General features: G+C 38.1%; 1 protein-coding gene across 1 annotated transcript; it reads right to left on the bottom strand.

Moving 5' to 3' along the window:
* Positions 1 to 9,171: 9,171 nt before the first annotated feature.
* On the bottom strand, positions 9,172 to 22,255 carry RRH (retinal pigment epithelium-derived rhodopsin homolog). The gene is made up of 7 exons (XM_086407041.1): positions 21,975 to 22,255; positions 16,628 to 16,818; positions 14,751 to 14,850; positions 14,078 to 14,231; positions 13,025 to 13,193; positions 10,867 to 11,045; positions 9,172 to 9,429 (listed from the first exon to the last, which is right to left on the bottom strand). Exons 1-7 carry the CDS (start codon positions 22,102 to 22,104, stop codon positions 9,315 to 9,317), a joined length of 1,038 nt encoding a protein of 345 aa, XP_086263167.1. The 5' UTR covers positions 22,105 to 22,255; the 3' UTR covers positions 9,172 to 9,314.
* Positions 22,256 to 26,771: the final 4,516 nt, after the last annotated feature.

Raw genomic sequence — 26,771 nt, 5'->3', positions numbered from 1 at the left:
ATCTGAATTATGATACATTACACATGTAGTAAACAGTCAATAAAACAGTCATTCAGTAAAACACATCACATTAAAACAATGAATTTTTAAAGCCAGGCCATGATGTAAAGAGAAGGAAGCAGCATAAGCAATGTGCTAGTTGCCTCGTCTCCTCTCTTCAGGGAAGTGCCTATGCATCACTGGAATTCTCTAGCATACCTCTTCATCTCTATTCTGAATCACAAATTTCAGTGTACTTTATACCAGAATGATCCAGCCTCTCCTCATTAAGTCAGCATTCCAGTGCACTGTATTGGAGAAAGCCTGAATAGGAAGCTAAAAGACCCAGTCTCTTTGTCAGCCAGTCACTGCAACAACTCAACACTGTGATCTCGGGCAAGCCATTTCGGCTCTATATGATTTATTCATTTAAAAAATTACAGTGGCCAAACTAGATTATGTCTGGAGTTCTTGTTAGGCATAACATGCTATGGTTTTTATAAAATGCATCAATAATGGGGCCACCATGAAGAAGGAAACACTTCTGTGACTGTTTTCTGAAAGGTAGTCTGATCTGAGTCATTAACTGCAGTATATCTTTTGCCAAGTAGGTCTTAAATTGCTACATTCTTCTCAGTGTCTGTAACCACCTTGAGTGGATATCTCAAACAGATACCAGGAGTTAGTAAATTTTATACAATAACATGAAAAATGATACAAAAATATGTTATTTATTAGTTATTTGTATAAATTTGTAAGACATAAATAGAGTGATTCTTTTAACAAGTTACTTTGAGGCTTACTGTTCACCTCAACTGAGTCACACAAAAAAATCTGACTTTGTTGTTAAAAATTCTCTCTCAAAAAAAAACGTTTACTATGTTTAGCCAATAAGAGTTCTGTTTTGTATTTAACTTCTATCTGAAAGGACTCATGCATATTATAACTAAACACTTGTTGTTCTCACTTCACAAGCATATATTAAAGAAACACAGAGGTTAAGTAACTTCTGCAAGGTCCCACAGTGTCCAACACAAAAGGCTGACCCATTTCTTTCAAACTCTAACATCTTAAAATGAAAAATTCTGATTATGAACGTCTCTAATTTCACTCATGTGATCGTCCTTCCTACTGCCTAAAGTCTATTCAGTTGGCATAAATAATCCTCTAAATGAAAGGGAAAACCCTGGAAGCAAATGATCTGGGCTTGTCACACACATTCTGATCAGCCCTGCCCACTTTTGCTTTCTATAAACAGGTTGAACTGGCCACACAAATTTCAGTGGTTTGACCTCCTGCCAGGTTCATTGTGTGAATACAAGTGCAATGAATATTTTAGTAACACAATGTGTTTGAGAGTCTCAAACAATTTGAGGGGCTTTGAAGGAGTTAAACTGCTCGAAGTGAAAACAACGGAGTAGGCAACCAGGATTAACACAGGTACCTTAAAGCTTATCTAAATTAAGCCTCCTCTCTGATTTCTGTTTTCAAAACAAAGCCATCTGGTTTGAGTCCTTTTCCTCCGAATCATTAGAACACTGAGAAGCAAGGAGAGAAGCATACCTTGATCCCAGGCCATCATTTCTGCCGTGATAATCACAGGTGCACTGAGAAGGACATAAACAGCTCACTCTCTCCAATAGGCTCAGTGCAATGCACAGACTTGCAAAGAGATGCATGGCTCCTTTTAGAGGTTATTTGGACAAAAGGTAAAAACCAAATCCTAAGCATTCAGAAACTGGTGCGCCAGGCATACAAATGGCCATTTAGTAACAGCAGATTACACAGGATTAGCTGAGATCTGTAGTTACTTAACCTTCAAGTGTAGCTTGCAGGGGATCAATCCGCCTAGACTTTGAAACTGTTTTCAGCAAAGTAACACATTCTAAGAGAAGTAAAAATCAAACAAGTGATTGGGTCGTTTATTTTTCTGGAATTGAGCTGCAGGAGTTGCTTGTATATTTTTGAGATTAGTTGTTTGTCACTTCATTTGCTATTATTTTCTCCCATTCTGAAGGCTGTCTTTTCACCTTGCTTGTAGTTTCCTTTGTTGTGCAGAAGCTTTTAATTTTAATTAGGTCCCATTTGTTTATTTTTGCTTTTATTTCCAGTATTCTGGGACGTGGGTCATAGAGGATCCTGCTGTGATGTATGTAGGACAGTGTTTTGCCTATGTTCTCCTCTAGGAGTTTTATAGTTTCTGGTCTTACGTTTAGATCTTTAATCCATTTTGAGTTTATTTTTGTGTATGGCGTTAGAAAGTGTTCTAGTTTCATTCTTTTACAAGTGGTTTTCCCAGCACCACTTATTAAAGAGATTGTCTTTAATCCATTGTATATTCTTGCCTCCTTTGTCAAAGATAGGGTGTCCATAGGTGCATGGATTTATCTCTGGGCTTCCAGAAAAATAAACGATCCAATCAAAAAATGGGCCAAAGAACTAAATAGACATTTCTCCAAAGAAGACATACAGATGGCTAACAAACACATGAAAAGATGCTCAACATCACTCATTATCAGAGAAATGAAAATCAAAACCACAATGAGATACCATTTCATGCCAGTCAGAATGGCTGTGATCCAAAAGTCTACAAGCAATAAATGCTGGAGAGGGTGTGGAGAAAAGGGAACCCTCTTACACTGTTGGTGGGAATGCAAACTAATACAGCCGCTATAGAGAACAGTGTGGAGAATCCTTAAAAAACTGGAAATAGAAGTGCCTTATGACCCAGCAATCCCACTGCTGGGCATACACACCGAGGAAACCAGAATTGAAAGAGACACGTGTACCCCAATGTTCATCACAGCACTGTCTATAATAGCCAGGACATGGAAGCAACCTAGATGTCCATCAACAGATGAATGGATAAGAAAGCTATGGTATATATACACAATGGAGTATTACTAAGCCATTGAAAAGAATACATTGAATCAGTTCTAATGAGGTGGATGAAACTGGAGCCTATTATACAGAGTGAAGTAAGCCAGAAAAAAAACACCAATACAGTATACTAACACATATATATGGAATTTAGAAAGATGGTAACAATAACCCTGTATGTGAGACAGCAAAAGAGACACTGATGTATAGAACAGTCTTTTGGACTCTGTGGGAGAGGGAGAGGGTGGGATGATTTGGGAGAATGGCATTGAAACATGTATAATATCATATATGAAATGAATTGCCAGTCCAGGTTCAATGCAGGATACAGGATGCTTGGGGCTGGCGCACTGGGATGGCCCAAAGGGATGGTACAGGGAGGGACGTGGGAGGGGGGTTCAGGATGGGGAACACGTGTACACCCATGGCGGATTCATGTTGATGTATGGCAAAACCAATACAATATTGTAAAGTAATTAGCCTCCACTTAAAATAAATAAATTTAAATTTAAAAAAATCAAACAAGTGTCAAGAAAATTTCAATAGTTTCTCATATCTAAATTTGCCAGGAAATGCCCATCAAATCCCTTTTCCTTAGATGTATTGCTACTATATCTTGAAGAAACACATAATGTTCAAAATACTTCAGTGTCTTATCAGATGTTAGAAAACACTGTAGATTACTTGCATGTTAAACATTACAAATTTTACTTTTTGCTTTCTACCAGCATGCATAATTGGAGAAGCAATGGCACCCCACTCCAGTACTCTTGCCTGGGAAATCCCAGGGACGGGGGAGCCTGGTGGGCTGCCGTCTATGGGGTCGCACAGAGTCAGACACGACTGAAGTGACTTAGCAGTAGCATCATGCATAATATTCAGTTTTATAAAATTTAGCTTTAAAGATAGAAGTGCATGACAAAATTAATTTAATCAATATTGCCACGTTCTGCTTAGCCCCCAAAAACAAACTAAATAAAGTCCAGTACCTAGAGTGTTTTAGACAAAATGCTTGAATTCACCACGGTCACAGCAGCACTGAGACTATGGTAAGAAAGCATCCTGCGATGCTCCCAGGTCCTCACTATGCAGTGCAGGCTCATGATCAACACATTTATTTTTCAGTAAAGGTTAGTATCTTCGTTCTAGAACCTATTTTGCTCCAAGCTAACTTCCTAAGTTATGAGCAATCAAACCTTATCTGAAGCTCAATTCTCCTGTCTGCTAGCATATATTAGGCTCTGTTCAAAAATAAAAATTAAATATTTAAAAAACTACTTCCATACACATAACATGGAATGAAATAGTCAGTCAAGGATTTAGGTAATAAATATATAAGGCACTTAATTTTCTTTTGACATGGTTCTATTCATCATCTTTTAATCAAAAAACTTTTTAAAAGAAAATTAATTTCATAAAAATAAGATTATGGAAAACACTATTTAAAATGAATAATACACATACAAAAACAGCAGCATCAAATGAATTTACTCAAAATAAAATACTGGAAAGTTGCAGAATCCTCACAATTCATTTGCTCATTCAGTATTTACTGAGCATTTAAAGAATTCAGTGCTTTGTACTATGTACGAAGCAATAAACTAAGTCCTAAGGGTAGAATTGATGCTTTTGAACTGTGGTGTTAGAGAAGATTCTTGAGAGTCCCTTGGACTGCAAGGAGATCCAACCAGTCCATCCTAAAGGATATCAGTCCTGAATATTCATTGGAAGGACTGATGCTGAACCTGAAACTCCAATACTTTGGCCACCTGATGCAAAAAACCAACTCATTTGAAAAGACCCTGATGCTGGGAAAGATTGAAAGTGAGAGGAGAAGGGGATGACAGAGGATGAGATGGTTGGATGGCATCACCGACTCAATGGACATGGGTTTGAGTAAACTCCGGGAGTTGGTGATGGAAAGGGAGGCCTGGCCTGCTGCGGTTCATGGGGTTGCAAAGAGTCAGATACAACTGAGTGACTGAACCGAACTGAGGGGTAGAAAAATGGATAAGACACGATCACTACACAAAAGGAATCACGTGATAGAGAGAGGCACAGAATACACTTGGAAGAAGCACAAGAGATCATCAGACCCAACAGTATTGGTGGGGAAAGGCTTCCTAGAGCAAGTGGTACCTGAGATGCCCCTTTGAGGCACACCAATGTATTAAGTGGAAAATCTGAAAGTGGCAAGCAGAGGGACAGCAGGAACCAAGGGAGGAAGCAAGAAAGAGCATGTGGTTCTTAGAGAAATATAAGCATTTCAGGTTGTATGTACAAAACACACATACAAGAGCAAGACAAAAAGCTGAAGAGTCCTTGTGGGACCGTGTTGAAGAGGCTCATGAGGGTCCAACTGACAGAGTTATAGTTACTTGGCAGATGATTGATTTTTTTGGTTTAAGATATGTGCATTTTTTTAAAAAAAAAAGGAGAAATTACCTTTATTTCTTTGTTTCAAATATTTATTTTTTTGGCAGTGCTGGGTCTCCGCCGAAGCACTGGGACCCTCCGTCTTTGTTGTGGCGTGCAGGACCTTTCGTTGTGGCAGTGGATCTTTTTGGCTGCAGCACGAGAACTCCTAGTTGTGGCGCGTGGGATCTAGTTTCCTGACCAGGGACTAAACCCAGGCCTCCTGCCCTGGGGGCTCGGAGTCTTAGACATTGGACTACCAGGGACGTACTGACTGAAGGTTTTCTGAGCTGAAGATTTGGGGGATGGGAGTTTTATTTTTAAAAGAAGAGTATTGCAGTTATAAAGCTGATACGTTGATTACAGTGGAGAAAGGCAGAGGATGGAGAAATAAATTAGCAGATTATTATAGCAGTTTACCAATACAAACATATGGACAGTTGTATATATTTGGATTAGTGCCCTGGTTTTCCTTTATTTGCAGTCAAAGGTGCTAAAGAAACAGCCTACAAAAATAAATACATAAGAAAACACAATATGCAAAGATACACAGCCTCACTAGCAGTTAAAAAAATGTGAAATGAAATGAATTTGTTAAAGTATATAGCTTTTAGTTTTAAAGAACTGATACAGCACTATTAGCAGGACTATAATGGGAAAAGTGAACTTCTTCACTGCCAGTGGCCATGTAAATTAGTTCAGTCTTTTCAGAGTGCAAGCTCACAATAATACTGTTTCTATACTTTTATCCAGTAATTCTACTCTGAGGAAACACTCAGATAGAGTAATTTCTCCTTGCCTTCCCCACACAAAAAGTATTTGTACTAAAATATTCCCAGTGGTTCATCCACAATTTGTGGATGAACCACTGGGAATATTTCAGCAATTTAAATATCCATTATTGGTCCACAATTAGTACAGAACAGACTGGGTCAGACGACCTGGGGATATACTGGGCCACACGTAATGGAAATTCTTAGCTTAAATGCTTGCTTATGACCTTATTAATGTTACTAGCTATATTATTTGTATTCAGTCTGTTTTACCAGATTATTGTTTCCTGCATTACCAGATGTATGACTGAGCCTCAGATAAAAGTAATAATGACTAGAGAACTTAAAACAATTGACCAAATATATAGTTCTATAATAAGATCAAGGATTGTAACAGTGGAAGTCTATATACAGGGATAATCAACAAGAGGGAACAGTTCTTGGACCATAACAGACTGGTAAGACAGGTAGCCCAGAGGCTTTTGGTTGCTGTTAACGGGGCCTAGTCCAGGAACAGCAAATGGAGTGGCCTATCAACAAAATCCCCACCTGACCTGGCAATGAGCATTCCTAGCATGGAGGGACACATGAGTCGCAAAATCCTTCTCTAACCTTGGCCGAAATTATTACCCAAAGGAGGGGATTATAAAATAAACAATGGTGCCGACTGTCCAGTTCAAGAATCAAGTCATTAGCCACAGTAGGCATTGACCTACAATTCAGGGAATTGTAGGAATTCAGGGTGAAGGTCAGGATGAAGCACTTTTTGCTCTGGGGAAACCGGCAGAACTGACCCTCAGATGGTTATGTATTTTAAGGAGAAAATTTTATGAACCCAGTTTCTTGCATTTTTCCATACTTAAAAGAGCACTAAAAACATTAGCTAAGATACCTGTCCCTTGAAAAAGCAGTAACTTTTTACCAAGATATGTTCTTCATTGCACATATATACCGGCCTCCCCATTCACCTTTCTGGAACAGTCCTCAGAGCTTTCTGAAAGACTGTCTCTTGGGTTATAAACATGAGGCTAGCTCGAATAAAATTTCCTATTCCTTTCTTACACTGACTATTGATTAATTTTTTAATCAACAAAACAAGATACGAAAAAGAGAACAAACATACAGAAACCCCCACTCCACTCTGATTAAACTTAATTCTCATGTCAAATATATGGAAATACATACACATAAAAATAGTACTTAAAAAAGTAGAACACATATTAATATGCACAGGTTATACTGTTACATAAAATATATATGGCATTGACTGACGTGTGATTTAAAAACAATAGTGCTTAATATTCATTTGATCATTTTTGTTAAATAGTTAAGTGAATAATTGCATTAAAATTTGAAAATTGTGAAATCCTGACAGTTTCCCATTTTAGCTAGAAATAAATTCCAACAACTTATTTCAGTAATTATTTATTAAAGACTATTAACCGTATTTGTTGTTGTGTCTTTTAGTTGATAAGTCGTCTCCAACTCTTTGGTGACCCCATGGACTATACCCTGAGGCTCCTCTGTCTGCAGAATTTCCTACAATACTGGAGTGAGTTGCCATTTCTTTTTCCAGGGGATCTTCCTGACCCAGGGATTGAACCCATAATTCCTGCATTGGCAAGCAGATTCTTTACCATTGAGCCACTAGGGAAGCCCATTAACTATTATTCAGTTCAGTTCAGTTCAGTTGCTCAGTCGTGTCCAATTCCTTGCAACCCCGTGAACCGCAGCACGCCAGGCCTCCCTGTCCATCATCAACTCCCAGAGTTTACCCAAACTCATCTCCATTGAGTCGGTGATGCCATCCAACCATATCATCCTCTGTCGTCCCCTTCTCCTCCTGCCCCCAATCCCTCCCAGCATCAGGGTCTTTTCCAGTGAGTCAGCTCTTTGTATCAGGTGGCCAAAGTATTGGAGTTCCAGCTTCAACATCAGTCCTTCCAATGAACACCCAGGACTGGTCTCCTTTAGGATGGACTGGTTGGATCTCCTTGCAGTCCAAGGGACTCTCAAAGAGTCTTCTCTAACACCACAGTTCAAAAGCATCAATTATTTGGTGCTCAACTTTCTTGATAGTCCAACTCTCACATCCATACATGACCACAGGAAAAGCCATAGCCTTGACTAGACGGACCTTTGTTGACAAAGTAATGTCTCTGCTTTTTAATATTCTGTCTAGGTTGGTCATAACTTTCCTTCCAAGGAGTAAGCATCTTTTAATTTCATGGCTTCAATCACCATCTGCAGTGATTTTGGAGCCCAAAAAAATGAAGTCAGCTACAGTTTCCCCACCTATTTGCCATGAAGTGATGGGATCAGATGCCATGATCTTCGTTTTCTGAAGTTAAGCCAACTTTTTCATTCTCCTCTTTCACTTTGATCAAGAGGGTCTTTAGTTCTTCTTCACTTTCTGCCATAAGGGTGGTGCCATCTGCATATCTGAGGTTATTGATATTTCTCCCGGCAATCTTGATTCCAGCTTGTACTTCTTCCAGACCAGCCTTTCTCATGATGTACTCTGCATATAAGTTAAATAAGCAGGGTGACAATATATAGCCTTGACGTACCCCTTTTCCTATTTGGAACCAGTCTGTTGTTCCATGTCCAATTCTAACTGTTGCTTCCTGATCTACGTACAGGTTTCTCAAGAGGCAGGTCAGGTGGCCTGGTATTCCCATCTCTTTCAGAATTTTCCACAGTTTATTGTGATCCACACAGTCAAAGGCTTTGGCATAGTCAATAAAGCAGAAATAGATGTTTTTCTGGAACTCTCTTGCTTTTTCGATGATAATAACTATTATTACTATTAATTTATTCTAACATTAAAATTACAGGGAGGCCTGGCGTGCTGCAGTTCATGGGGTCGCAAAGAGTCAGAGATGACTGAATGACGGTACTGAACTGAACTGAACATTAAAATAACAGTTGCTTCTGATCTAGTGGAGGAACTAGGCAAAACACCAGATCATTGATACACTGTAATATATACCATGATAGGGAGAAAGAGAAGAGGCCTTAATCTCATGTGCCTCTTCATCAAACTAGATGAGTAGTATGTTTACATATAAGGAAATAGTGAAACATTCCCAATGGTAGCCAGTGCACAAACAGAACTATAAACTACACTGGAGAAATTTATGGTCTATTAGGACAATACTCTATGTCTCTATTTGATTGAAATGAGCTCACATTTAAAATGAAATTAAACCACTACAAAAAAAAAGTAAAGAAAATGTTTTGGTAAATGTGTGAGTTCCTCTTATTTCAGACTTTTCCAGAAGTCAGTGGGTTTTGAGGTACATCCATTGGTAAAACACTCGTCACAGGCATTGCTTGGGTAGTCTGACATTTGAACATGGCAAGCATCGCCCTTCGAAACCTATAATAAAAAGGGAAAATCTGCCATTATCCCATGATGACTTGGAATGCTTAAAGAACTTTCAAATATGACTAAGATGCCACTACTGCCAATTAGCATCGCCAAATAAATTTCCGCTTCCAACTTTAACATATCCTATTGAGACCCTTTATAAATGTATTATAAAGTATACAGTACAATTAAAGATCAATTTTGCACCACTGATTGTAAACATTGCAATAACTATGTCTAAGATGACACTATGTCTAAGATGACAATGTCAGTTGCAAGGAATCATTTACTTGAACTAAGGATGGGTATTTCAGACATTTATTCTAATGAGGAAAGGCAAGTCTAATGCCTGACCTTTCCAAAAGAACTACTAATAGACTCTAAATTTAAGATGTGTTCTTTATTCTTCTTATGTGATCTATTTGATCTTAAGTTTTTATGTTTCTTCATATACCTATTGCTAAAGTTGCTTTCCCAAACATGTGCCTAAATATATAAGCTTAATAGAAGCAGCACTGGCAATCCAGGATCAAATTATCAGTACTTCACATCTACTGAGATTTTCCAGTCAAATATTTAAGCACAGTAGATTGGTTCAATCCACCTTTAAGCAGTAACAGGAAATGAAGCAGTCTAAGCTGCCCTACCCAGAGGCTCACGGGTAAAGAAACAGCCTGCAATGCAGGAGACTCAGCAGGAGCCTCAGGTTCGATCCCTGGGTCAGGAAGATCCCCTGGAGAAGGAAATGGCAACCCATTCCAGTATTCTTGCCTGGAAATCCCATGGACAGCCCATGGAGTCGCAAAAGGGTCAGACACGACTTAGCGACTAAACAACAAAAGCTGCACTGAGGAGGCAGGAAAGAAATCCTTGCTCAGAGGCTCAACAAAAGGGGAAAAGGAAGAGTCTCCATTATCCTCAGTGACTACACAGTCCTGAAGCCTGTTATGTTAACAATGAATTTTTCTCTTACATCTGAATGATATGTCTTCCTTCTAGTAAATATACAGTTATGCTACCCACATACGGAACCCAACTGGCCCTGCTTTGTCCACTTTCCAGTAACAGAATCACTCTTTTCTTTGCAAAACTGATTACAGGTTTTCTTTGCAAAACCTTCCAGGGTCATTGCTGCCAGAGGGCCATCAAAGATGAAACTTGCATTTGGGGATGCTTAGCTGGTGGAACTTGGTCTTGAAATTACCCATGATCATTTCGCCTCCATGAGGGAAGAGTCTGTCACAGAACTGGAGTCCTAGACATTTCAGGTCCTGAACGCTTCTGAAGTGCAGTTGCATGAACCAAATAACTCTTAATTTCACCTGAAGCAAGTTTATGTCATTTACCTCCCCCAAAATTTAGAATATTATCCATTGCCTTTCTAACATTCTTTCTGTATACACTTTTTTTTTTTTTTAGTTGAGAAGCATTTTAGACATGACTTACTTTTTATTAGCAATCACATAAATACAAGGATTGTAGAATGTAGAAGATTTTGCAAACAGAGGAGCTATGATGGCCATTGAGGGAGGAATCTTCTTTGGGTCACCAAAAGACGCCCAGAAGCACACAATGGAATAAGGGGACCACGCCACCAGAAACATGAGTATCATTATCACAGACATCTGTAAAAGAAATCAGTATTCACCAAGCCCAATAACTAAAATATCAAAATAGTATATCTAAAACTGCATGAAAAATTATCTGGATTGGAACTTGAATAAGTTTATGATGTTGAAGACATAGAGGAAACACTGAAATTTTCCCCTCATTGTACTCTGTTAATACACCTAAAGCCAGCTATGATAACTGGAGCTTGTGAAATGGATGAACTGGTTCATGAATGTAAAGAATGCCCTCTTTCTGCTGGTGAGCTGAGGAGAATACAGCTGGATTTATCTTTTTTGGGTTACTGAGCTTTCAGTGCTTGTTTAAATTTTACAACCCAGGCTTGAGCATCTCCTCAGCCAATCTCAGTCCTGGACATGGTTGAGGAAATCTCTCAGAAAGTAGAAACCAAGACAAACAAACAAAACCCCAAAGAGAGACAGTGTAGGAGAGAATATTTAAGAAAATTAAAAGATAAATCCAGGAGATTAAATATCCAAATAAAAAGAGAATAGAGAAAACAAAAAGGGAAGTGAAATTCACGAGAGAAATGATACAAGGAAGCTCCCAGAAGGGGAGATCTGAGTCTTGACATTGAAAGCACTCGCCCCGTATCCGGCTCGTGGGTGAATAAAGAGCTATATCAAGGCACGTCAGCATCACATTTCAGAGGGAAAACTGGAGACACAGAGAAAGTGACAAGCTTCCAGAGAGAACACAGACCACCAGGAAACTGTCAGTCTTCTCAGCAGCAACACCTAAAACTGAGAGACTATAGAGTAATACTTTCAAAAATCTCTGAAAATTATTTTTCTACTTTGAATTCTATGCCAAGTGAACAATCAATCAAATATAATAGGAGCATTAAGACATTTTCAGGTATGCCAAATCTTAAAAATTTGACTTCCCTATCATGTTCTCAGGACTCTGTTAGGGGATGTGTTCCACCAACTGTGAGAAAATCAACCAAAAAAAAAAAAGGAAGACATGCAATCCAGAAAACAGGTGATCTGATCCAGGAGACAGGCCAAAGGCATTCTCAGCTTGTGATAAAGGAGATGTGGGGATACTGACTTTCTAGGTAGTCATCTTAAAGAAGAGCCAGTGTAATCTGGAGCAGGAGATCTGGGGGTGTCAGGAGGATAGCTAAGAAAAGGATGAAGTCAATTTAGTCTCTGAGGCATATGAAAATACTAAGAGGAAACTGAAGCATCTATTTAGAGATGAATTAGGGACAGGTACATAGGACAGTCAGGCTCCCCTGGTGGCTCATACAGTAAAGAATCTGCCTGCAATGCAGGAGACCTGGGTTCGATCCCTGAGTTGGGAAGATCACCCTGGAGAAGGAAATGGTTACTGACTCCAGTATTCCTGCCTGGAGGAGCCTGGTGGGCTACAGTCCATGGGGTCACAAAGAGTTGGACACAACTGAGTGACTAAAGCTTCCACTTTCCAAAATCAGTTCATTTTCACACAGAACAGTCAGGAAACAAAGCTACAGAGAGATAGGGGGTGGAGGGGGAGGAGAGAGGGAGAGAAGAAGAGAAGGGGAGAGAGATGGACAGAAGACAAGAAAGAAAAAGAAAAGGAATGAACTGTTAACTCCAAAGGGGGAATAGTTGTATAAAAAAAAAGAAATATAAGTCATACAGCCCTACAGAGATCTGCAACAAATGAAATTTAGATAATCACAATAATGTAAAATTGACTTTTCATCTAGCCAAATATTAACATTTTATTGACAAGATGAGAGGTGTTGGTGGGGAGAAGGAAAAGATGGTGGTATAAGAGAAAGTCTTTGTTCACAGTAGGAAATCAAGAAGTAGCAGCAAACAAAAATACCTGAAACAGGAGATAAGCACATTGTTTAGAAATATGGAGGCCAACACTAGAAAAAAGAGCCAGAAAATAAGAACCAGGAGTTGGGGAGAGATGACTACAGGGCCAAGGAACCATGTCCGTGTAGAAGCTTGATTAAAGGATTTTAACGCCTTACCTTTGTTACATCTACCTGATCTGACCAATCTCTGTTGAGGTACTCAGTGCAGTTATTAGTACCATGATGTTTAATGGATTGAGTGACATGGTAATAACAGTAAAACATCACTGTTAAGGGCACGATAAAATTTATCGCAACTACCATCATCGTGTAAGAAACAAAAGACCTGAAAGTAAGAAAAGGAAATAATTAAATCATGACATTAAATCACTATTCATCTAACGTATTAAATAGGGGAAGGGAAACAGAATAATTAGCAGAAGTAATACTGGCATTGTCTAGTATTAGTAAACAGCTTAGGAGGTACATTCGACTTTTAGTTCATTCAGATTAGGGGTTGGCAAACTATGACCTGTGGGCAAATCCAGCCTGTCGCCTGTTTTTGTAAATAAAATTTTATTGGAACCACAGTCATTTCCTTACTGTCTATGGCTGCTTCCACAGGCAGAGTTGAATAGTTGCAATGGAGACAACCTTGCCTGTAAAATCTAAAATATTTATTTTTTGACCCTGTACAGAAAAATGTTTAGACTTAGATTTAGTTTGAGAGAAATTTTCTGTTTACTTTTCTGAGTAATCTTTCACTTCCTTTAATGAACTAAATTACCTTCTTCTCCTTAGTAAACATAGAAGAGCATCACTGATGAGTAAGTGATCTTTGCAGCGACTGCACTTTTGCTGTGTAATTCTCAGAAGATGCTTTAGCACCAGAAAAGAAAGCCTGGGCTTTCTCCAGAACTTTCTCCAGTCCTTTTCCCCTCAGGTCCTACCTCTAAGGTGCCGCTAAAGGAGGCTCTGTATCCCCTTTGCTGCCAAAGGACAGAAAGGAGGGAGCAGAGCAGGGAGACAAAGGGATGCCCTGTCCTTGCAAATTAACATAATTCATGTTTCTCAATTCATCTCTAGTCGGAATCACATCATCTAAACCAAGGAAACCCTTTGCCACACTCTATATGAGAAACATTAGATCTGAGGTTAAATTTGAAATGGTGAAAATGTGTCTGTCTGCATTAGAAGCATTTAATTATAAACTGCATACACGTTTCTTACACATCATTTTTCCGCCAGTTTATGGTACAGGTGGCCCCAGTAGGATCTGGGGCATAACTAGCCCACCCAATGATAGGCATCAAAGCCCAAAACAGGCCATTGGTCCAGGCCCCCAGAATCATGCTGATGTAAGTGTTGGCAGTCATTCTTCTTCCTATTAACAAATACATGGAATATTAAATCATTTCCCAATGATGTGATTCATATCTTCATCTTGTTTTAACTGATTATTCAAAATTATCACCAAGAGCACTTTAGTTCACACAAAATCTATGAATTCATATTCTGGAAAAAAATAACGTTTAAGCTGAAACTTGAATGATAAAATGATGAATCAGAGGATAGGCAGGGAGAAGCACTAGGGAAATAGCATTTACAAAGGCCCCAAATTGGGAAAGGGTTTCTCCAGTACCCCAAAGTGACAAGATCCCAGGCTATGCTGCAAGGTAGTCAGGGGTCAGAACACGCAGGGTCTTGGGGGCCGTGTTATGAAATGTGAATTTTATTCTAGGTATAATAGAAAACCATTGAAACTTCCAATCAAGAATTATCAGAGAAAGAAGGCTGACCATGTCACAAGTCACTACACTTATTAATACATTTTGAAGTGAAGGTGTGACAAGCAGAACTTAGGCAAATGGGTTCATTGCAAAAGCTGAGAAAAGTGCTGTACCTGCATCAGGATGGCAGATGGTCAGGTATCGATCCACGGCCACGACCGTGAGCAATCCAATACTTGCCATTCCAAAAAAAATATTCAACCCAGCATAAATCTGAAAATCAAAATTGGAACGATTCCACCATCCTACACACCCTCCCAAGAGACATTTATACTTTTATCCCATTGCTAAAATATATTTTAAACACATTGAACAGTAAATAAATACATTGAGTGTTTTCTATTTTGTGTGTGTGTTCAGTCGCTCAGTCATGTCCAACTCTTTGCATCCTGACTGCTCTGTCCATGGGATTTCACAGGCAAGAGAACTAGAGTGGGTTCCATTTCCTCTTCCAGGGAATCTTCATAACCTAGGGATTGCACCTGCATTTCCTGCAGTGTAGGCAGATTCTTTACCACTGAGCCACCAGGGAAGCCCCATTTTCTATTTTACTAACGTTAAAATACATTATCTATTTTCAAATTGTAAGTGGCTTAATAAAGAAAACATTCTTTATGTTATAGAAAACATTCTGGGACTTCATTAATTAAAATAAGCTTTTTTAAAAAGCTAAGATTTAAAGTAAAACTTCTATACATACTCTAAAGAAGGCAAAACCAAACCATAAATCAAGTGCAGTGCATATAACCAACAAAAGACTGGTATTCAGAAAACAGACAATTCACTAAGGGGAAAAGACAAACAGAAAAATGGGCTATTCACACAAGAGGAAACCAGAGTGCCTATGACATAAGATATACAATCACATTAAATATTGAAAGAAATGCAAATCATAAGATACGATTTTACATCCATTATAACACTACAAATTTAAAAGTCTGACAATCCCAAGCACTGGCGAAAATGTGGAGCAACAGAAGTTCTCATAATTGGCACAATCATTTTGAAGACTAATTTGGCCACACTTGATAAAGCTGACGTTGTGTTATCTACAACCAAACCATTCCTCCTCTAGTAATGTATCTAAAGAAACTCTCATATACTGCAGAAAGAGACATGTATGAGAACATTTGTGATTTAAAACAATTGGGAACAGAGAATTCCCTGGCAGTCCAGTGGTTAGAACTCTGCACTTTCATTGCCAGGGCCCTGGGTTCCATCCCTGGTTGGGGAACTAAGATCCCACAAGCCCTGAAGCACAACCAAAAACAAAAAGCAAGAAGCCCCAAACAACCTGAAGGTCATATTGTGAAACATCAAGATTTGATAAAACCTGTTGATGCATAAATGGGTATTCACTATTCTCTACCGTTTTCATTTTATTCTCTACAGCTATATAGCTTAAAACAGCAAACAGTTCTAAAAAAATTGGGGCAAAAGTCATTTCTGCAAACTATATTAATTTATTTTCTTGTCAGTAAAAATTATAGTAGATATATTTACCAGCAATTCTCACAAAGAATTTACCACAGTAAAAATTATAGTAGATATATTTAAGAGCAATTCTCACAAAGAACTTACCACAGAAAAAAATCAACAACATGTAGTTTAACTATATTACTTAGACATTATGATATGGTCATTAAATATTTTATTGTTTCAAATGAAAGCAGAGTATTTCTTTTTGAATTTGCAATATACAAGTTTTTATTTGAATATGCAAATGTTCACTTTTCTTCTCTAACTGATTTCTAATTTTTTGCTAGTTTAATTTTTTCCTTTAGGTTGGGGAAATTTTGAAAATATAATGATGGCTACTGCTTTCATTTCTCTTATTAAAGAATATATTTCCCAGTCACTCCTGAAGCTATTTTCAATGAGAGCACCATATCTATTATGCTACGTAAAACTATTTGATTTTGTAAAGAGACTTAAACTTACAAGTTCTTAATCTAGTTCATTTTGCTTTGATTCTAAGGATCTCTGATACCTGACATCCTGCATATCCAAATTTCCAGCTTCCATGCAGATCTGAAGCAGCAGACATGGGGTAGCCAATGCTACTGACCCCTATATCAGTAACAGCCAGGTTGATGATAATTGCATTTGTGGGTGTCCGAAGCTCCTTGAACTTAATGAAGATGCCTAGAACAATTATGTTGCTGAGGATACTTATCACACCTGAGAACATAAAAAAATCACACACTTCACTTAATTTGAATGTGCAAAACTAAAATAAAAATTAAATATTTAAATTCCTTCAGAAACAAAGCAAATTCACAAATTGGTTTTGGTTCATTCACTGGAAGAGCTCCAGCTATTCTTCAAACTAGTTGCAATATTGTCACAGCCCTCTTGTGAAAACAGAAATATAAAAATCAAAACACAAAGAATCTGCCACTTGTATAAACCAGCACCAAAGGCTGGCATTTAACAACATCACTATTGATCACTTTGTCCTTGAAGTGACTCCCATTGATACCAATGCTGATTTTTAGGATACATATAGTTGTGTGTGTGTGTGTGTGTGTGTGTGTATGACCATATAGTCTCCTTTGGCAGCTTTATTTCCTTTCCTCCTTCCTGAAGATGAGGCTCTTCTTTCTCTGTTGTTTCTCAGGCCTCAGCTATCATTCTATCCTAACAGCACTTCTGTCACTTTCTATTCCTGAAATACGCTCCAGTCCCTCATCCCTTTTCATACAACTCATTGCCATTAGACATTTATTAAGCATCTACAGTATGTAAGATCATATGACTGTTTCAATATTACTTAAAATTTAACATGTTCAAATCTGATTACACACACACATACACATACATCCCTAAATAAGAATGCACACAACAAGGTTTGGCTAGGTAGACAGGAAGTCAAGTTGGCTCTCAGATCCACTCAGAAACCTCACAGGCCATATCACCCTAGTGAAGTTTCCACAGTCTGGTATCTGACTCTTAGCCCTGCAGGTCCAGAGACTCAATGTTGTCAGTGCCCCAGAATTGGCTGGATTCAGGTAGACTGATGACTGAAATTCTTAATCTGAATGCCAATGTATTAATTTACAATGAGAAATACTGTTGAGTAGACTGGATGTGAATGTTAGCCTGCTTAACACCCCCATCTGAAATATAAGTTTCCCATCAGCCAGATGTAAGCCATACTAAGTCCTAACAACTGAGAGAGGGTAGAGCCATTACCAGACTCCTCGGGGCTAAAGGAGGGGTAAAGGACAAAAGGAATAGAGGGTGTTCACCATCATGAAGAGAACTCTGGTGAGCAGACCCAGCTATTGCCAGAGAGAAGGAAGGTTTCCAAGTACCAACACACAAAGGTATCAGCTAAGGAAGAACTTCTATTATATCAAAACTTCCTTTCAACATTCTGTTATACTAATCTTCCAGGTTCCTGTTCTTTTCCTCCTGCATGCTGCTGGCAGAATAAGCTTGCTACAACATAGAATTAACCAAGACTCTTCTCAGTTTACTCCCCAACGTCTGAGGGATAAAAGTTCACATGTCCCAACCTGATACCCCAGTCTCTGCTTCAAACTGTTTTTACCTTCTCTAAGCAAATGTTCACACTTGTCAAAGAAGCCCTCCATCTAGTATATATCAGACACACCAGGCGTGTGGTAAATTTCAACTCTCATTTCTCTCACTTGGAACACCCTACTCCTTTACCTATCCAAATGCTACCCACGCTTCAAAATTCTGTTCAAGCCTGATTCTGCCCTCCAAGGCTTGTCTTCCTCATAGTATCCTCTCATCACTAATAAATTTTCAAAGTACTTGTCTATATTATACTTCATCTTACGTGATGCTATATTATTTAACTCTTATATTCCTAATCTTCCTGTGTAAATTATAGGCTTCTAATGGCTTCTATGTTGAGTATGTGACATATAGCAGATTTAATAGATGACTAAAACTCATATTGCTTAATATCTATTATTCCTGCAAGCATAATTAAGATACAATGATATAAAATTTGATGATTCTTTGGCTCATTAGTTTTGCATCCAGTATTGTAGCTCCAAAAAGTTTAGTGAACTGAAGAATCTTTCTGGTTAGTTACAAATTTGTTGATTTTTTAAAAGTCTGATAAAAACACAGTGTAGTAAATTTGTTGCCTACCAAACTAGAATAAAGTAATTGTACTTATGGGGTAGTTTTAGATATAATGTGGGGAATGAGGGAAACAGTTTAGTCCTTTTATTTTCTCTGCAGCTGTCTCAAGCACTGTGCTCGATTTTCTAGCTGTGAAAGGGTTAGTCAATTGTGTCTGACTCTTTGAGACCTCATGGACTATAGCCCACCAGGCTGCTCTCTCCATGGGATTCTCCAGGCAGGAATACTGGAGTGGGTAGCCATTCCCTTCCCCAGGGGAATCTTCCTGACCCAGGAATCAAACCCATATCTCCTGCACTGCAGGCAGATTCTTTACTGACTGAGCAACCATGGAAACCCATGTTTTCTAATGAGTAGACAACAGATTATTTAGTAGTTAGGTCTAAGTTAACTTAATTTAGGGACTTCCCTGGTGGCTCAGAGGTAAAGAATCTGCCTGCAATACAGGAGACATGGGTTTGATCCCTGGGTTGGGAAGATCCCCTGGAGAAGGCCATGGCAACCCATGCCAGTATTCTTGCCTGGAGAACTCCATTGACAGAGCACCCTGGTGGGCTACAGTCCACGGGGTTGCAAACAGTCATACACGACTGAGCAATGAACACACTTTCACTTAATTTCCCTTCGGCTTCTGTGGCTCTTCTCCAATCTCTTCGGGAGATCCTTCTCAGTCTACTTCCTGGTCTTTCTTTCTTCATCTCTACCTTATTAAACATATGCATTGTCCAAGTTTCTGTCCTAGACCTCTTTCTTTTCACATTCAACATACACTCAGTGAGTTCAGAGTCAAGGCTATATGCTGATACTTTCCAGATCAATCTCATAAAATTCAAACCCATGTGTCCAGCTTTTTATGGGACTTCTCTCAAACTGAACCCAGAGATTTTCATTCCTGCCCCAAACATGTTCTTCTCCAGGTGTGAATAGCTTCACCATTTATCCAATGGCCCAAAAAAAGAAACCTACTTGTCATCTTTGATGCTCCCTCACCTTCTCCCCAAGTCTCCACATCCAACCACCATGGATTCTAAATTCTAGCTCTTTCTATCTCCATTGCCACTACTTCCTCCTCAGAAGCCTTCTTAACCTTTACCATACCTCCTACCCAGGGTGCCTCCTACCTGGTCTGTTAGCTACCATTACAGCATATATCTAAAACGCAAATTGGATCATGTCATTTAGTGGGCCCCTACTGCCTTCACAGCTAAGGTTCTTCATTAGCTGGTATGCAGTCATTGTTTCAGCCTAATATCTCTTATCCTTTAGCCTATAATGCACCCATAATGAATCTATTTCAGATCCTTAATTCACCATGCCTTCTTACCACCAGAATAAACTGGAAAAAGGGAGAGCTTAAGTTGGTAAAAGTTTGTAAGAGGTAAAATCCAAAGAGAACTATTAAATTAAAAATGAAATTTAAAATGAAAAATAGGCTTTTTGTAACAGTAGCAAATGAAATAAATGCTTTGACTAAACTTTTTTCCTCATAGTCTTGATTTAAGTGAGTTTTGTTAAAGGTGGGGTTTTGGGAGCCCAAAGAACAATAAACATTTAAACAAAAGCATAATGAGGCAAGACATGCTCCCTTCAGTTCACCTGCTAAAAATACAACACATATACATTAAAACTGATCCTTGTGATTATACATGAGGGTTCTAGAGCCAAAGAACCTGAGTTCAATACTGGTGTAGCTACTTAGTAGATGTGTGTGTGTTGGTAAAGTTACTTAAACTCTATCAGTATAAATGGAGAAAATAAAACAAATTTACTTACTGAATTAGTTTAAGGATGAATTATTCCAAACAGGTAAGTGCTTATAGCAGTGCTTGGTATATACCAAGAATTCAAACGATAACATTAGCAGTAGTGGTGGTGATGGTGGTTGTAGTCATGGCAACAGTAGTAGCAGAGTCATCATTGTCATAGTAAGACTGCTATTACTGTTATTGTTGTTACAGGAATAAGAACAAGAGAGAACATTTTCTTAACAGGAAATCTTCTTTGCATGCTTCCTTTGTAACCAGATCAAAAAAGATAGCTTTTCTTGGTCATCTACCAAAAACTAACTAAACCAAAAGTTTGTATACAAAGTATTCCTGTGTAGCTGTGATAAGGAGATTATCTCATTAAGTAGCATATTGTTTTCTCCTTTTGTTGCAACATACACAAAAAAAGAAAACAGAACTCACCCAGGGCTTATCATACAGAGGTATTCAAATGAAAAAGTTATTAGCATGTCACTAAAATTTATGAAAATTAACTGAGGAACCATAGTTTCTAGCAGAGAAGTGATACTCTAGTTGTGAGTAATGGGGAAATTAAGCAATTATAAAGAATAAACTGGGTATAGTAGGATTTGCTATGCTTTTACTCTACTTTTGAATATACTTACAATTTTTCATAAGTCAATCCAAAAAATAATAAGAGTTACTTCTAAAATTCATTAGTATTTGTCCAACATACACTGTATATCATTTAGGTATATTTGTGCATTATTTTTTTTTTACTTTTCACAACAATCCCAACTGGTAGCTTATTCTTATCCCCGTTTTATAGATATGAAAATGGAAGAACAAAAGGATAAAGGAACTTGCTCACTGCTGCAAAGAGACTAAAAAATGAAAACCAAACTTCAGTTTTCCAAGACAGCATTAAAAAACAAGCTCAATCATCAAACTCTGTCCTCAATGATAATACAATCTGCTCTCTCCTTTTACAACTAATTTTCTTTCCAGGATCTTTCAGTCTGAACCAGATTCTACCACTGATGACAAAACTACAGAAAGTATGTATGAGAACAGTAAATGCCATAAAAATACATTTTTGCCACAGTGCACATTCTCCCTCAATAAAAATTCATTTGACAATATAATAACCACACATACAGATGATTATTTGTTTTCTAGAAAACTTTTCTCAGCCCCATCTCACTGCCTATCAAAATTCAAAATAACTTGTTAGACTAACCACCATTAACAATGTTTCCATTTATCCTTTGACCTATATTCTCTTATTTGATCTTTACATCCTTATTTATCACATGCGCACAACAACTGAGAAAGGATAAGTGACTTGTCAAGGTTGGCCAACAGAACAGAACTTGAAACACTATCTCTGAACCCATGCTTCTTCTACTACCTTATGCTAAAAACCACAGCTTGCCTTCAGTCATTCAAAAGCAAAATAACTATTAATGGAGTAAACATCCATACCTGCAGTAATCAAGTAAGCTGCAACAATGTTGTGTTCAGTCTGTGAAAAGACAGAGCCATTTTCATTTTTACAGTCTGAACTGTTGCCTAAATTATTCCTTAGCATTTTGGAGTGAAGATATTGAGACATCCTTCATAATGAGCTTTCAATATCTACGAAATGTTTCAAAAGCCAGTGAGAGAAAAATTTCCGAACCAATCATTTCCATCTCCACTTAAAGACCTCAAAGAAGGGCCTTTTCATAGAGGCCCTCCTTTAACAACTGTAATTGGGCTACAGAAGAAAGGATTTTAATCCCCAGAAGAAGGGAAAAGCTTACTAGCAAAATAAAGAGAAATACCAAACAACACACATTTTAACCAATTTGGGCATCAGTTTGTATCCAAGGAGATTATCAAGTGCACACGTCCCATTCAAACAATAAACAAACTCAGAAAATCAGATCAGGACCTGAACTAACTGATTTCTGCTGGAAATTAAGAGTCAGCATTAGTCCTCTAAAACTATACAGGTTAAGGTGGCTGTTTCCTGTTGATCCTTCCAAGTTTTCCACTCCAGTTCCTTTTGTTTTTTCATAACAATTTAAATCATTAGAGATAAAGAAGCAATCCCCTCCAACCTTACAAACTTCACTCTCCTAATGATAACAATAGCTTCCTGTATATTCTTTTTCTTTGCTTATAGAAACATTTATTTATAGAACTATTTAATGTTTCCTCCATTTTCCCCCCCATTCTTTTCAAAAAATGGGGTTATATATATACAAAATAATTCTGCAATTTGTTTTCCCCTAAAGCTATACCATAAATTCCAGGTCAAGAAACCTAAATCTAAGTTATTAATAACTATATATTTCAAAGCACAGATATAACATGATCCACTTCATAATCCACCTAAGTTCATTTACACTACATTTTGATATGCGTCAGTTGTTATCTGGTTAATAATCATAGCATACACCAGCAAAGTATCTAGAGTGAACAATTCACCTCATAAACTACAGAGCAATTCTAATATTCTGGATTATCTTAACTCCAAAAGTGTATTACATAAATGGATGATAATCTAATATGAACATTTATTGTTAGAATAAGATATCCCTACCATCTTTTTTCTTTGTAATTTTTTATGCCATATATTATAAAAATCTGATTCTACTCAATAGTGAAATTCCTAAAAATCAGCAATTTAAGAAAAATGATAGATGCACCGAAGTTAACAGTGTAAGTATATAACAGAACCACTAGAGGGCTATATTTACCCTCTTAATTCTATAATCTTAGCATGGCCTAGCAGGAAGGGGACACAAGGTAGTCCTTTTGCCTCAATTTTCAGCCATATACTTGAATAAACTGAAGAAGTTGAAATCAGGTGGGTTCATCTGTCCCAGATCTTACAGCTACTAGTATTCAAATTTTTATGACACATATAGTAATATTGTGAAGAGTATACTAGAAAAGTGAATCTCATTAGTATTCCAATATCAAAATATTTTGAAACAACCCTAAAGCAATTAATGTAATCCTAAAATGACCTCTCTATTTAAAAAACCATGGGTTACTAGGTTTCAAGTCTTTCTCTTTTTTGCTTTTTTTTTTTTGCAATCACTATTCACTCAAAACGTTTTGAGTTTGCTTTTGTTCATAGTTTCTATCTTTTCTGTAAAGGATTATGCCTAGTTAGTTGTACCACCATTTAAACTTTCCAGAAATAATTAGCTCTATTTACAAAAACTGAAGAAAAATAATTCCAAAGATGACTATTCGCTATTGATAAAAGTTTTACAGATTATGATTGTGATAGGTACATTCTAAATAATTTTTTATGCTTCCTTCATAAGTCACATGGAAAAACTATATTGTGATGAGGCTTAGAATACTAAGAAATATAACTATAAGCATGTCAAGTTAACACAGCTCATGATTCTTCGATTTTATAAACTTTAACTGGCCTAAAATAAGTCCTCCTTTCATAACTCTTCTCAAATGCTCAGGGATACCAGGTAATATTGCTTGTATTCCACTAAACCTTTTTATTGCTATGGCAACAACTACCATGTTAGCATGATGCAAGCACTCAGAAAGTTATTCGGCTAACATGTCAAAAGATTTAATATGTTAGTAACTATACGTGAACCGTGAACTTCCTGATGTTCAAGCTGGTTTTAGAAAAGGCAGAGGAACCAGAGATCAAATTGCCAACATCCGCTGGATCATGGAAAAAGCAAGAAAGCTCCAGAAAAACATCTATTTCTGCTTTATTGACTATGCCAAAGCCTTTGACTGTGTGGATCACAATAAAGTGTGGAAAATTCTGAAAGAGATGGGAATACCAGATCACTTGACCTGCCTCTTGAGAAATCTGTATGCAGGTCAGGAAGCAACAGTTAGAACCGGACATGGAACAACAGACTGGTTCCAAATAGGAAAAGGAGTATGTCAAGGCTGTATATTGTCACCCTGCTTATTTAACTTATATGTAGAGTACATCATGAGAAACGCTGGACTGGAAGAAGCACAAGCTGGAATCAAGATTGCCGGGAGAAATATCAATCACCTCAGATATGCAGATGACACCACCCTTATGGCAGAAAGTGAAGAGGAACTAAAAAACCTCTTGATGAAAGTAAAAGTGGAGAGTGAAAAAGTTGGCTTAAAGCTCAACATTCAGGAGACTAAGATCTTAGCATCCGGTCCCATCACTTCATGGGAAATAGATGGGGAAACAGTAGAAACAGTATTAGACTTTTATTTTTGGGGGGCTCCAAAATCACTGCAGATGATGACTGCAGCCATGAAATTAAAAGACGCTTACTCCTTGGAAGGAAAGTTATGACCAACCTAGATAGCATATTCAAAAGCAGAGACATTACTTTGCCAACAAAGGTCCGTCTAGTCAAGGCTATGGTTTTTCCTGAGGTCATGTATGGATGTGAGAGTTGGACTGTGAAGAAGGCTGAGCGCCGAAGAATTGATGTTTTTGAAGTGTGGTGTTGGAGAAGACTCTTGAGAGTTGCTTGGACTGCAAGGAGATCCAACCAGTCCATTCTGAAGGAGATCAGCCCTGGGATTTCTTTGGAGGGAATGATCTGAAGTGGAAACTCCAGTACTTTGGCCACCTCATGCGAAGACTTGACTCATTGGAAAAGACTGATGCTGGGAGGGATTGGGGGCAGGAGATGAAGGGGACAGAGGATGAGATGGCTGGATGGCATCACTGACTCGATAGACGTGAGTCTGAGTGAACTCCAGGAGTTGGTGATGGACAGGGAGGCCTGGCGTGCTGCGATTCATGGGGTTGCAAAGAGTCGGACACAACTGAGCAACTGAACTGACTGAACTGAACTATTAAAGTATCTTTTACAATGGAGCTCAGTGATACCACAGTACAAAATGTATTAATGTTAGGTTTCCTAAACATATGAACTAGATTCAAAACCAAATGCCCTAGGACTTCCCTAGCAGTCCAGGGGGCACAGAGTCAATACCTGGTCAGGGAACTAAGATCCCACATGCCATTCAGTGAGGCCACACACACACACACAAAAACACCACTAATATACCAAAGGAAACCCAGAAGAACTACTATAAGGAAAAGAAAAAAGAAAAATAGGATGTGGAAATAAAAGTTAAAAGATGGCTAATGCCTAACGCACTGGTCATAGCAAACACCCTCTTCCAACAACACAAGAGACAACTCTACATATGGACATTACCAGATGGTCAATACAGAAATCACACTAATTATATTCTCTGCAGCCAAAGATAGAGAAGCTCTCTACAGTCAGCAAAAACAAGACCGGGAGCTGTCTGTGGCTCAGATCATGAACTCCTACTGCAAAATTCAGATTTAAATTGAAGAAAGTAGGGAAAACCACTAGATCATTCAGGCATGACCTAAATCAAATCCCTTATGATTATATAGTAGAAGTGACAAACATATTCAAGGGATTAGATCTCATAGACAAGAGTGCCTGAAGAACTATGAATGGAGGTTCCTGACATTATATAGGAGGCAGTGATCAAAACCATCCCCAAGAAAAAGAAATGCAAAAAGGTTGTCTGAGGAGGCCTTACAAATAGCTGAGAAGAGAAGCAAAAGGCTTTGGAGAAAAAGAAAGATATACCCATCTGAATGCAGAGTTCTAAAGAATAGCAAGGAGAGAGATAAGAAAGCCTTCCCGAGTGATCACTGCAGAGGAAAACAATAGAATGGGAAAAACTAGACAGCACTTCAAGAAAATTAGAGATACCAAGGGAACATTTCATGCAAAGATGGGCACAATAAAGGACAGAAATGGTATGGACCTAACAGAAGCAGAAGATATTAAGAAGAGGTGGCAAGAATACACAGAACTATAAAAAAGGTCTTAATGGTCCAGATAACTGCAATGATGTGATCACTCATCTAGAGCCAGACATCCTGGAATTCGAAGTCAAGTGGCCCTTATGAAGCATGACTATGAACAAAGCTACTGGAGATGATGGAATTCAGCTGAGCTATTTCAAATCCTATAAGATGATGCTGTAAAAGTGCTGCACTCAATACACCAGCAAATTTGGAAAACTCAGCAGTGGACACAGGACTGGAAAAGGTCAGTTTTCATTCCAATCCCCAAAAAATGTTCAAAATACTGCACAATTGCACTCATTTCACATGCTGGCAAATGCTCAAAATTCTCCAAGCCAGGCTTCAACAGTACATGAACCGAGAACTTCCAGATGTTCAAGCTGGATTTAGAAAAGGCAGAGGAACCAGAGATCAAACTGCCAACATCCGTTGAATCACAGAAAAAG

Source organism: Bos grunniens, chromosome 6, assembly GCF_055505025.1.
Source record: "Bos grunniens cultivar Pamir isolate PY7600 chromosome 6, Bosgru_T2T1.0, whole genome shotgun sequence".
NCBI lineage: Eukaryota > Metazoa > Chordata > Mammalia > Artiodactyla > Bovidae > Bos > Bos grunniens.
Note: the sequence above shows the minus strand (reverse complement) of the source record. Positions and strands in the feature narration are given on the sequence as shown.

Excerpts from the sequence above, each read along its gene's own strand:
- RRH (XM_086407041.1), bottom strand. The coding sequence starts at position 22,104 with ATGTCTCAATATCTTCACTCCAAAATGCTAAGGAATAATTTAGGCAAC. Across the intron at positions 11,046-13,024 it reads ATCAGGTAGATGTAACAAAG|ATGTCTGTGATAATGATACT; the intron begins GTAAGGCGTTAA and ends TTTCTTTTACAG. Across the intron at positions 9,430-10,866 it reads TATGTGATTGCTAATAAAAA|GTTTCGAAGGGCGATGCTTG; the intron begins GTAAGTCATGTC and ends TTTTTATTATAG.